The sequence below is a fragment of the Hyla sarda genome, chromosome 2 (genome assembly GCF_029499605.1).
Source record: "Hyla sarda isolate aHylSar1 chromosome 2, aHylSar1.hap1, whole genome shotgun sequence".
NCBI lineage: Eukaryota > Metazoa > Chordata > Amphibia > Anura > Hylidae > Hyla > Hyla sarda.
This window is the reverse complement of record NC_079190.1, coordinates 404,707,991-404,722,012: the sequence shown is the minus strand read 5'-3', so window position 1 is coordinate 404,722,012 and position 14,022 is coordinate 404,707,991. Positions and strand designations below refer to the sequence as shown.

General features: G+C 41.7%; 1 protein-coding gene across 1 annotated transcript in view; it reads right to left on the bottom strand.

The window, feature by feature from the left end:
* The window catches only part of IL1RAPL1 (interleukin 1 receptor accessory protein like 1), a 1,525,014-nt gene that overhangs the window by 584,237 nt on the left and 926,755 nt on the right, over nt 1–14,022 (bottom strand). Inside the window, exon 4 of the mRNA XM_056558792.1 lies at nt 5,331–5,517. Coding sequence (XP_056414767.1) covers nt 5,331–5,517 — 187 coding nt within the window. The remainder of the gene's footprint in view (nt 1–5,330; nt 5,518–14,022) is intronic.

Genomic DNA, 14,022 nt, shown 5'->3' with positions numbered 1-14,022 from the left:
TTTTTTACATTTTTTTTTACACTTGAATAGTCCCCATAGGGGACTATTCATAGCAATACCATGATTGCTAATACTGATCTGTTCTATGTATAGGACATAGAACAGATCAGTATTATCGGTCATCTCCTGCTCTGGTCTGCTCGATCACAGACCAGAGCAGAAGACGCCGGGAGCCGCACGGAGGAAGGAGAGGGGACCTCCGTGCGGCGTTATGAATGATCGGATCCCCGCAGCAGCGCTGCTGGCGATCCGATCGTTCATTTTAATCGCGAACTCCCGCAGATGCCGGGATCTGTATTGATCCCGGCACCTGAGGGGTTAATGGCGGACGCCCGCGAGATCGCGAGCGTCGGCCATTGCCGGCGGGTCCCTGGCTGCGATCAGCAGCCGGGATCAGCCGCGCATGACACGGGCATCGCTCCGATGCCCGCGGTTATGCTTAGGACGTAAATGTACGTCCTGGTGCGTTAAGTACCACCTCACCAGGACGTACATTTACGTCCTGCGTCCTTAAGGGGTTAAAGGGTCGTATGAGATAGTATATGTGCCTGAGCTGCAATAACAAGAAAAGACCATGGACAAGGGTGGCATGATTTTTAGAATATAAAAAAGCAGACAATTTTATGTCATACAACCAAGGGTCACGTCCTGGAAAAAAAAGTGTGGGATGTGGGAACTCTTAGCAGGGAACGGTGTTCCTTCTGTGGAAAAAGTTCAGAAACTCAGTTCCCACTCGTCCCTGCAGGACTTGAGCCCTGCATAATACCCTTTTAATATCTTATTGACTGGCAATACACCACCTTTTTACAAATAAGTCCTGCATAGTGCCTCATTCTGCCAGTGAACAGATTTCAAACACAGCATGATAAAAAAGGGGTCTCCTGGGCCTCTTGGTGTCGTGTGTATGTTTGAAAAATCGAGGAGTGGACACACCTATTCCCACAGTCACTGGATTAACATAATAATCACTTTGTCAGTGCACTTACTTCCCCGAGGAGAGCCGAAGTCGGTCATGCTCCCCTCGTGCCGTGAATAACTTTCCAATAGCATGTTAATTAAAAATATGCTTCTTTCTATTGTATTTTTCCCGATCAGTCCTGTCAGCAAGCATTTCTGACTCATGCTGGATTCCTAAACACTCAGAGCTGCCAGCCTGCTTTGTTCACAGCCAAACAGGCTGGGAACAAAGCAGTCTGGCAGCTCTGAGTTTTCTCCTTTGTGAACAAAGCAGACTGGCAGCTCGTAGTGTTTAGGACTCCATCATGAGTCTTAAATGCTTGCTGCCAGATCTGGCCGGGTGACCCCTAGTGGTCATTTCTTCAAAGTGGAAAATTAAATAGAAAGAAGCATATTTTTTAATAACATGCAATTGTGAAGTTATTCTGCATACATATATCTATAATATATCAAAAGTTTTTTTGATGAGAGGTACCCTTTAATCGTTCCTGTACTTATTAGCTGCTGAATACTACAGCGGATATTCTTTTCTTTTTGAAACACAGAGCTGTCTGCTGACATCACGAGCACAGTGCTCTCTGCTGACATCTCTGTCCATTTTAGGAACTGTCCAGAACAGCATATGTTTGCTATGGGGATTTCCTTTTACTCTGGACAGTTCCTAAAATGGACAGAGGTGTCAGCAGAGAGCACTGTGATCATGATGTCAGCAGACAGCTCTGTTTTTCAAACGGAAAATAATTTCCTCTGTAGTATTCAGCAGCTAATAAATACAGGAAAGATTAAGATTTTTTTAATAGAAGTAATTTACAAATCTGTTTAACTTTCTGGCACCAGTTGATGTAAAAAAAAAAGTTTTTCACTGGAGTACCCCTTTAAGTGAAAGAAATGATATAGTAATCCCTTAACAGGGTACTGATAAATAGGGTAACTTAATAAATAAATAAAAAAAAAACTCCAAGTCTTTCTTCCCTACAAACCATGACAATTTAGTCCAAAATAAAATGTCACATGTTTATCTGTCCCCATGAATAACCAGCTTGAACTACTATACTGTGCACTTCCATACTATATCATACTATACTTACTCTCACCACATTTGGTTGCTGCCCAATCCTTGTTTACTAGGGCTAGCTTCTTACATCTTGTAGTGGCTATGCCTGGTACTAGAGCTCAGCCCCATTCAGTTGAATTAAATACAGCTATAGAAACATCCAGTATCAGGCAGCTGTGACGGTAAACAGTAAAGAGGCTGCAATAGTCCTTGGATGATTGCCAGGACCCTCCAACTTCAGATGACAGACAGCGGTGCATGTAACTCGTCTCCATGTGAATCCAACTAAATTATATGATCCAGAGTAGAGGTGCTAAAATCAACCAGTGCCAGGCTTGTTATTGCAGAACTTTGTTATTTTTTTAGGTTTATTTTAATAGTTTAATAGTTCAGCCATTTTCGCAACTATACCAAATGTGTTTTTTTATTTAATTGTTTTAGATTTTTTATTTGTAAAACGGGAAAGGATGGTCTTTTATTTAATTAATATATTTTATTTAATTTTTTTGGGGGGTGGGGGTTATTCACATTTCTTCATTTTTTTTTTTTACTTTTTTAAAGTCAGGGCATGCTGGGAGTTGTAGTTGTGTACCATATAGAGAGACACATGTTAGGGAAGCAAGCCCCAACCTATGATTATCCAGCTGTTGCAAAACTACAACTTCCAGCATGTCCTCACTGTAAAGTAGGGTTGCACGATTTGGGAAAAATATGCAATTGCAATTACTGATGTGCCGTATTTATTGGCGTATAACACGCATTTTTTAGACTAAAATTTTTAGCTTAAAGTCTATCTGCGTTTTATACGCCGATAGACTGTTTCTGGCCCCGCAGAAGCCACTTTAGTTCAATGATTTAAAGCGGGCTCTTTAAATCATTGAACTGTGGGGCCATAGTTCTGCCGCCGCCACCACGCGATTCCGTCCCCTATCCCCCATTTTATAGTTACATGTCACTGTCACTGTCCCTGTGGCTGCCCGATTCCGTCCTCGGGTTGCATGTCCCGCCGATGCCCGATTCCCTCACCGTCCTCGGGTTGCATGTCCCGCCGATGCCCGATTCCATCCTGGTGACCGCGCTCTTTATGGTCCTGCACCATCCTTATCTGTCTATCTGTCACTGTGCGTCGCACACTGACTGACGAGTGATGTCGCTTTGAGGACGTCACTTATGCGCGGCGCACAGTGACAGATAAGGACGCTGTAGGACCATAAAGAGCGTGGTCACCGGGATGGAATCGGGCATCGGCGGGACATGCAACCCGAGGACGGTGTGGGAATCGGGTATCGGCGGGACATGTAATCCGAGGATGGTGAGGGAATGGGGCATCGGCGGGACATGCAACCCGAGGACGGTGAGGGAATCGGGCATCGGCGGGACGTGCAACCCGAGGACGGTGAGGGAATCGGGCATCGGCGGGAAATTCAACCAGAAGACGGTGAGGGACAGTGACATGTAACTTTAAAACAGGGGATAGGGGCAGAATCAGGCGGCGGCGGCAGGACTATGGCCCCACAGAAGCCGACTCAGTTCAATGATTTAAAGTGCCCACTTTAAATCATTGAACTAATGTGGCTTCTGCAGGGCCAGAAACTGTTTTATTGAGGTATACCCACTCACACACACACCCTCATTTTAACAAGGATATTTGGGTAAAAAAAAACTTTTTTACCCAAATTTCCTAGGAATAATTAGGGTGTGTGTTATAGGCCGGTGCATGGTATACCCCGATAAAAATGGTATATATTGTGATTGCCATATAATAAACAAATGGTGAAATTCCCCAATTTCATGTCTATTCCCCCCGTTTCATGTTCACTGTCTATTTCACAATTCCCCCATTTCATATCCACACCCCCATTTAATATCGCCCCCATTTCACATCTATCCCCCCATTTCATGTCTACCCCTCGTTTCACCTCCATCCTCCATGTCACATCTCTTCTATTCATATACACCCCCCATTTCATGTCCACTTCCTCATGTCACATCTACCCCTATGTTACATCTCTTCCCCCATGTCACATCTCATCTCTCCCCTCTCTGTCACATCCCCCCATGTCACATCTCTCCCCCACTTTTCACATCCCCTCCCAGTGTCACATCTCCTCCCCCCGTGTTATCTATGCCCCGTGTCACATCTCATCTCCTCCATCCCTGTCACATCTCCCCCATGTCACATCTCCCCCCACACATGTCACATGTCTCACCCCCCAACATGTCACATCTTGCAGTCTGGTGTCTTCCTTCTTCAAAGTCAAGCAGCTTATAGGACCTCACAGGCTCAGCCAATCACTGGCCTGACACATGACACTGCTGCCGCCAGTGATTGGCTGACTAGGAAAGGTCTTTAAACCAGCTGGGAGGAGAAAATCCTGAGACTGCACCAAGGAGAATGTTATCTGCAGGAGAACAACGGGGACCGGGGCTAGGTGAGCATCAGGTTTTTTATGTTTCCCCCGCGCCACAGGCAAGTAGTCCAAAACTACAACTCCCAGCATGCCCTGACACTGTTGTAGTTTTGAACCATTTGCCTGGGGCTAAACATTTTTCTAAGTTTAGTCCCTGCTTGGCGGTGACTTGTGCCAGAAGTGCTACTTCTCCCACTGAAAAGCGCCAATGATAAATTCACGACCACTGCATACACCTATGGAGATTGATTTCTGTCAAATCGGCATGAAGCGCTTTGGCGCAAAATATCAAAATACATATTTTTCAAAAAGGGAAACAAAAAAAAAAAAAAAAAAAATATATATATATATATATATATATATATACACATAAACATATATATATATATATATATATATATATATATATATATGTCCCTTCCTTTATCTGCCTGCAATGTACAATCCGTATGGCATTCTGAATAAGTGAATCCCTTCTTCTTCATCTTTACAGGTCACCAGTTACGCACTATAGAAGTTGTGTGGTTCATTTACACTTGATCGGTGTATTATCTCCTGGGGAACCAGTTAATTGAGATTATTCATGTATATCTAAGTGGTTTTTGCTTCTTGTGGATTACTGTGTGACTTAAAGCAGTTTTTTCTTAGTTATTGGTTATTACAGTTGCATAACCTCTTTATTGTAGAGACTGACTGTGAAGAAATAAAAACACATCCATCTTATCGGTCATACCTGCATTATGAAGGAAACCATGACACCAATGGGAAGAACTGTATTTTTTCTTTAAGAGTGACAAGCTGGAAACCTTCATATATCATTTTTATAAACTGGACATTTTGGTATACAGTGCTGAGTATACAACTTATACTGCTACATTTATAATTCACAAATATATCTTGTACTGTACCTTGTACCACTTGATTTCTGGCTCCCTGTATGGCATGATGAAATCTTCTATTTCTGGGCATAGGATTTCTTTGCTTTTGCTAAGTTCAGCTTTTTCGAAGTACTTCATTTTGGAGTTATAGCAAAATCCAGTGTCATTGTCCCCTACTGCCAAGGATATAGAAACTTTCATGCAGTACGTGGAATTCCTGTAAAAACACCAATAGAGAAAATGGATTAGAAACATTAAGAAATATTTTAAGGAAATGGGCTACTGTAGTATGCAAGTTTCTCTACGTGTTACCACTTTAGCGTGTGTATAAATGTCAACGATGCCTGAGGGGGTTGAGGGATCATGAGACGGGCGCAGTAATTTCATACCTCGAGAAATAATTCATTTCAAATCTGAACTTATGCGCAATTCTGTCAAATCTGTTTATTTTCTGTCCTGAGCTAATAATGCCTAAGCAACGAGGCTGTGCAAGTGATTACAGCTGTACCAGAATATTGTCCTATTTTTATAACCAACAGATGCAAAGAATTCCTCCGAAACAATAGCTTCTGTTCTTGTAAACCAGATTAATTAGTATTAGCCGAGATTTTAAAAGGCCATAGTATTTATTTCTTTGAGTGGATTAGAGAGTGACTTTGGTTTCGTAAGATGCCTATTGTACAAATGATACATATTACTAACTCTCTCCCTAGGTGACCTTTCAGTTCTTCTATTTTACTGCCTGTCTTGTTTTATTCGAGTGCATTTTAAAACTTCTGCCGGATTATTGTTGATCCTTTATCTTTTCTGTGGCTTTTTGATTTTTACAATTATGTTTGTAGAAGTTTTCATGCTTCAGTATACATTTGCAACACCATTTAAGAGGTGCAACAAGCTGTCCGGTGCAAGTAAAAGGTATAATAGTAGGGACTTACAAGCTGTCAAAGCCAATGATTCACAGAATAGAAATCTACAGAAACGTAAAATGCAAAACACAAAGAAACAGCTTGACTTCAAAATATGTCAGAGTATATCAAGGTTGACCCTTACTGATCTTTTATGTTCCGGAATGCCCTGTGTCTGTTGCTTTTGTAATTATTTCTACATTATTTTCTACATTTTTCTATAATACACTGTTTGTATTGTGCTAGTATGGTTTTCAGTAAGTTTCTTAAAGAGTACCAAACTAATATATTGTTCCTTATGTAATTATAAGACACTTTTCTTTTTACTTGCTGTTAAAATTCTCAACCTTTATATGTTTTTAATGGGACTAGGTGGCTCTGTTCTGTTCCCTGCCACAAGTCAAACAGTTAGTTTGGTCTCCTCACGGCCTAGCGGCAGACCAAACTCAGGAAGTGTGTGGCATGGCGAGGCACAGCTCATGCAGGCTTCAGTGATGTTGCACCTCCTGGGGAACGCCCACTTTCTCCTGCTGGAAGCTATCACAATGTGAGCAAGAGGAAAGGTATGATAAAGAGCTTTTTAAAGCATGGAAACAAATTTAAGGGCAGAAAGGGTGTTAGGAGTAGTTAGTGAATATAATATGAATTAGTTTAGAAAATATGGTTTGATGACAGGTACTCTTTAAAGGTGTGTAAGGTTTGCTTATACCACATACATCATATTTCCAATCCCTTATGTAAAAGATGCTGCTTTGAAAAACATCAGTGATTTTAAAACTAGTATAAAGGAAGTCAATCAGATGTATGTAATATGTGAATGTTGAGAATCTTTACATACAGGCTGATAAGGTCTCAAAAAGCCTCAAATAAATATTTAAGGCACATAATTAAGGCCACGTATTACCATGTAAGATTGGAACTACTTGACATTTAGAAATTCCACTGTGCATCAATAGCACAGAAAAACACCAATATAGCTGTAGAAGCCAGGTAGACATTAGGGCAAATATAACAGCCTTACCTAATTTTACCACATTTTTGTGGCCTCCACCATTGGTTGTATTCTACAGCTTAAAGGGGTACTCCGGTGGAAAACTTTTTTTTTTTTCAAATCAACTGGTGCCAGAAAGTTACACAGATTTGTAATTTACTTCTATTAAAAAACCTTAATCTTTTCAGTACTTATTAGCTGCTAAATACTACAGAGTAAATTATTTTCATTTTGGAACACAGTGCTCTCTGCTGACATCACGAGCACAGTGCTCTCTGCTGACATCTCTGTTCCATTTTAGGAACTGTCCAGAGCAGCATATGTTTCCTATGGGGATTTTCTCCTACTCTGGACATTTCTTAAAATGGACAGAGATGTCAGCAGAGAGCACTGTGCTCGTGATTCTGCAGAGAGCTCTGTGTTCCAAAAAGAAAATAATTTCCTCTGTAGTATTCACAAATCTGTTTAACTTTCACAAATCTGTTTAATTTCCTCTGTAGTATTCACAAATCTGTTTAACTTTCTGGCACCAGTTGATTTAAAATAAAAAAAAGTTTTCCACCGGAGTACCCCTTTAAAGGTAATCTATCACATAGATTTAAATAGTTAATTTCAAAGAAAGGGGGAGGCTGAGCTGTAAACATCATATATTGTCTTCTCTATCTACTAGTGCCACCTTTTACTGTATTGCTGTAGACATCCCTTTCCACCATCATCCTCCTTATCATCATAGACAAAACAGGAATCCTCAGCTCAGTAGCAAGAATAAAAATTGTAAGATTTCAGGGTTATTTTATTTTATATACCAAGTAAACTGGAAAATTAGAAACATATCACCAAAATATATTTAGCATGCAAACTTGATTTTAACAACAGTCATTTTTATAATTTCACATTCCACTTAGGAGTGGTTAAGGTCAAAGTCCCTTTGTTCTATTTATTGAGGGTCCCAGAGTTAAGCTAACCATGCATATTAGACACATCACAATGTAGAAGCTTGGGCGGCACCACTAAGCAGTAAGGCGATCAACATTTGTAGCATAACAGCCATGAGCAGCAGGTACGATGGGGTTAATTCAACTATAGAGTGCTCTGGAGGTGCTAGGAATGATATGAATAATAGACTAAATACAAGTAAGAGCTATGCAACAACATGAATCCTGCACTCACCGCTAAACCAGCAATTCAAGGCTCCAAACGCAGAGAAAAAGCATGACAAGGCTACCACACCGGCGTGTGACCCCACACAGATGTGATAGACTTGCCCCCCGTTTCCTTTGCGTTTGGAGCCTTGAATTGCTGGTTTAGTGGTGAGTGCAGAATTCATGTTGTTGCATAGCTTTTACTTGTATACATCTCAGATAGCTGGTAATCAAATGCTCATTCAGTTGACATATATCTTTCCTGACCCCTTCATACACTTGCATGTCCATGGCAAGCATGCATGTGTTTTCAATGGAGACAGGGGTTAAAGCTACTTTTAGATACAGCCATTTTGTTTAATAATTTTATTTACATTGATATTAGTGAGTCTGGTATATTGTAAATGTTCAGTTGACTTCTTTAACCCCTTAAGGACCAGGCCATTTTACACCTTAGGACCAGAGCGTTTTTTGCACATCTGACCACTGTCACTTTAAACATGAATAACTCTGGAATGCTTTTAGTTATCATTCTGATTCCGAGATTTATTTTTCATGACATATTCTACTTTAACATAGTGGTACAATTGTGTTGTAACATGCATCCTTTCTTGGTGAAAAATCCCCAAATTTGATGAAAAATGTGAAAATGTTGCATTTTTCTAACTTTGAAGTAAAGGAGAAAATTCACAATCTTCATTTTTTACACTCGCATGTTCTTGTAAACCCAATTTTTGAATTTTTACAAGGGGTAAAAGGAGAAAATGTATACTTTTATTTGTAGCCCATTTTCTCTCGAGTAAGGACATAATTCATGTCTATGTAAATTGTTCGGCGGGCGCAGTAGAGGGCTCAGAAGCGAAGGAGCGAGAAGGGGATTTTGGAGAGTATGTTTTTCAAAAATGGTTTTTGGGGGGCATGTTGCAATTAGGAAGCCCCTATGGTGCCAGAACAGCAAAAAAAAAAAAAAAAAACACATGGCATACCAACAGGTGTTTCACAAATTTTGCATATGTAAAAAAAAATACACTTTTTTCACTAAAATGTGTGTTTCCCCCCAAATTTCACATGTTTGCAAGGGTTAATAGCAGAAAATACCCCCCAAAATTTGTAACCCCATATCTTCTGGGAGGTACCCCATAAGTTGGCCTGAAGTGCACTATGGGCGAACTACAATGCTCAGAAGAGAAGGAGTAATATTTGGCTTTTTTAGAGCAAATTTGCTCAGGGGCATGTAGCATTTAGGAAGCCCCTATGGTGCCAGAACAAAAAAAAACACATGGCATACCATTTTGGAAACTAGACCCCTTGAGGAACGTGACAAGGAATAAAGTGAGCCTTAATACCCCACAGGGGCTTCACGATTTTTGCATATGTAAAAAAAAAATATATTTTTTTTTTCACTAAAATGTGTGTTTCCCCCAAATTTCTAATTTTTGCAAGGGTTAATAGCAGAAAATACCCCCGAAAATTTGTAACCCCATCTCTTCTGAGTATGGAGGTACCCCATAAGTTGACCTGAAGCGCACTACGGGCGAACTACAATGCTCAGAGAGGGGGAGCACCATTGAGCTTTTGGAAAGAGAATTCGTTTGGAATTGTAGTCAGGGGCCATATGCATTTACAAAGCCCCCCCGTGGTGCCAGAACAGTGGACCCCCTCACATGTGACCCTATTTTGGAAACTACACCTCTCACAGAATTTAATAAATGGTGCAGTGAGCATTTACACCCCACTGGCGTTTGACAGATCTTTGGAACAGTGGGCTGTGCAAATGGAAAATTACATTTTTCATTTTCATGGATCACTGTTCCAAAAATCTGTCAGACACCTGTGGGGCATAAATGCTCACTGTACCCCTTATTACATTACATGAGAGGTGTAGTTTCCAAAATGGGTTACATGTGGGGGGGTCCATTGTTCTGGTACCATGGGGGCTTTGTAAACACAAGTGGCCTTCAATTCCAGACACATTTTCTCTTCAAAATCCCAATGGCGCTCCTTCTCTTCTGAGCATTGTAGTGCACCCATAGAGCACTTTACATCCACATATGGGGTCTGTTCTTACTCAGAATAAATGGGGTTACAAATTTTGGGGGGCTTTTTTCCTATTTTCCCTTGTGAAAATGAAAAATTTAGGGTGAGACCAGCATTTTAGTGCAATTTTTTTTTTTTTCATTTTCTCATCCAACTTTAATGAAAATTAGTCGAACACCTGTGGGGCGTTAAGGCTTACTATACCCCTTGTTACGTTCCGTGAGGGGTGTCATTTCCAAAATGGGGTCACATGTGGGTATTTATTTTTTGGGGTTTATGTCAGAACCGCTGTAAAATCAGCCACCCCTGTGCAAATCACCAATTTAGGCCTGAAATGTACATGGTGCGCTCTCACTCCTGAGCCTTGTTGTGCGTCCACAGAGCATTTTACACACACATATGGGGTATTTCCATACTCTGGAGAAATTGCGTTACAAATTTTGGGGGTCTTTTTTTCCTTTAACCTCTCGTGAATATAAAAAGTAAAGGACAACACCAGCATGTTAGTGTAAAAAATGCTTTTTTTTACACTAACAGGCTGGTGTAGACCCCAACTTTTCTTTTTCATAAGGGGTAAAAGGAAAAAAAGCCTAAAAAATTAGTAGTGCAATTTCTCCCGAGTACGAAGATACCCCATATGTGGCCCTAAACTGTTTCCTTGAAATACGACAGGGCTCTGAAGTGAGAGAGCGCCATTCGCATTTGAGGACTAAATTAGGGATTGCACAGAGGTGGACATAGGGGTATTCTACGCCAGTGATTCCCAAACAGGGTGCCTCCAGCTGTTGCTAAACTCCCAGCATGCCTGGACAGTCAGTGGCTGTCCGGAAATGCTGTGAGTTGTTGTTTTGCAACAGCTGGAGGCTCTGTTTTGGAAACACTGCCGTACAATACGTTTTTTTTTTTTATTGGGGGGACAGTGTAAGGGGGTGTATATCTAGTGTTTTACCCTTTATTATGTGTTAGTGTAGTGTAGTGTAGTGTTTTTAGGGTACGTTCACACTGGCAGAGGTTTACAGTGAATTTCCCGCTAGAAGTTTGCGGTGCGGCAAAAAATTTGCCCCAGCTCATACTTGAAGTAGTAAACTTACTTTAAACCCGCCAGTGTGAATGTAAACCCACCAGGTCACATGGGGGGCGGGCAAATCTCCAGCTGTTTCAAAACTACAACTCCCAGCATGTACTGACAGACCGTGCATGCTGGGAGTTGTACTTTTGCAACAGCTGGGGGCACACTGGTTGGAAAACCTTCAGTTAGGTTCTGTTACCTAACTCAGTATTTTCCAACCAGTGTGCCTCCAGCTGTTGCATAACTTCAACTCCCAGCATGTACTGATCGCCGAAAGGCATGCTGGGAGATGTAGTTATGCAACAGCTGGAGGTACACGACTACAACTCCCAGCATGCAGAGACAGCTGTTTGCTGTTTAGGCATGCTGGGAGTTGCAGTTGTGCCACATCTGGAGAGCTATAGTTTAGAGACCACTGCACAGTGGTCTCCAAACTGTGGACCTCCAGATGTTGCAAAACTACAACTCCCAGCATGCCCAGACAGCAAACTGCTGTGTGGGCATGCTATCAGTTGTAGTTTTGCAAGATCTGGAGGTGCACAGTATAGAGATCACTGTGCAGCGGTCTCAAACTGTAGACCTCCAGCTGTTGCAAAACTGCAACTCCCAGCATGCCTAAACAGCTCTCAGGGCATGCTGGGAGTTGTAGTTTTGCAACATCTGGAGGGTTACAGTTTAGAGACCACTATAGTGGTCTCAGACTGTAGCCCTCCAGATGTTGCTAAGTAACACACCGGCTTCCGTTGGATCCAGGGAGCTGCGTCGCCCTCTTCTTCCGCCGATCGTCGCCCGCTGCCGCCGACGATAGTCGCCCGCTGCCGTCGCCGATGGGTAAGTGGATCTTCGGCGCCGGTCCCTGTCGGTTTCCCTGTCCTGCCCCGCCTATTGTGGGTGAGCAAAACGGGGAAACCGAAAGTAAAGCCCCCCACCCCCGATCTGCTATTGGTGGTCGCGTCTAGACCACCAATAGCAGAGATAGGAGGGGTGGCACTCGTGCCACCTCACTCCTATTGCTTCAAGGGGATCGTGGGTGTCTAAGACATCCGCGATCCCCTTTATTTTCCGGGTCACCGGGTCACTATAGACCCATATGACCCGGAATAGCTGCAAATCGCAAGTGTGAATTCATGGGGGTCTGATGACCCCCCTGGGCATTTGCGCGGGGTGCCTGCTGATAGATATCAGCAGTCACCCCTGTCCGATCCCTGCCTGGCGCGCGGCGGGGACCGAAATTCCCACGGGCGTACTGGTACGCCCTTGGTCCTTAAGTATCAGGGAGCAAAGGCGTACCTGTACGCCCTTGGTCATTAGGGGGTTTAGGGGTGCTCCGGTGAAAAACATATATATATATATATATATATATATATTTTAAATCAACTGGTGCCAGAGAGTTAAACAGATTTGTAAATGGCTTCTATTTAAAAATCTTAACCCTTCCAGTACGTATCAGCTGCTGTATGCTACACAGGAAGTTATTTTCTTTTTAAATTTATTTTCAATCTGCTCTTGACAGTTCCTGAGACAGACAGAGGTGTCAGCAGAGAGCACTGGAGCACTGTGGACAGACAGAGAATACATTTAAAAAGAAAATAACTTCCTCTGGAGCATACAGCAGCTGATAAGTACTGGATGGGTTAAGGTTTTTAACTATAAGTAATTAACAAATCTGTTTAACGTTCTGGCACCAGTTGATTTAAAAAAATTGTTTCTCACCGGAGTACCCCTTTAACATTTACACATCCATGTAAACTAACATATTCCAAATGTCTAATATTAAAATATTTCACTTAGCTACAGAAAAAGGAGCTTTATTCTGAATTAACCGTTAAAATGTCAACAATGCTTGATAAAAATATTTTTTGTTAAAAGGTGGTAATCTCACAACATAAATTTCTGAATACATTGGCCAAGAGAAATTAATGCAGAATTCTGGTGTATTATATACCAAAACATGTCTTGTCTTAGAATCTTAGGGCCGCATTAGGCAGGGACATTAGGTCAATATTACCCTGGGTAATTTGACCAGTGACCAGCGATTGTCTGACAAATAAGCAAATGCTTATTTGTCAGATGATGGGTCATTTTGACCCATCAAAAAAAAAAAATTGATCATTGGCCGCCGACTGTAATAAGGGATATGTGGCCAATGACTAATGTCAGGAAAGGACTGTACAAGTGATTCAAAGATTGTCTGTTGTAGCCCTCACCGTCCAATGCTTGAGCTGCATATAGGCTCTATAAATGTTCTATGAGATTGGCACACATTTATAGTAGGGGCGGGGGGTCAGGTCATGTATTAAGGACATTAGACACATTTGTCACTTTTTATCTGGATCTGGCAAAACGAAAAAGTGTCTTTGAAAAAGGGTGTGATCTTTGCTACAAAGAGTGTGGTCTAAATGTACCTAAGAATGCACCAATATCTTAGCACATAAGTAAACTTAGACTAGACAGTCTACAAATGTGCCAGATTTATGAAGAGCATGAGCCACTGGGGGATTTGAAAACAGTCCATCAGAGTGTTCTCTAAGAATTAGACAATTTTAGTCAGTCTGGGCCATTGAGCTTAGATTGAATA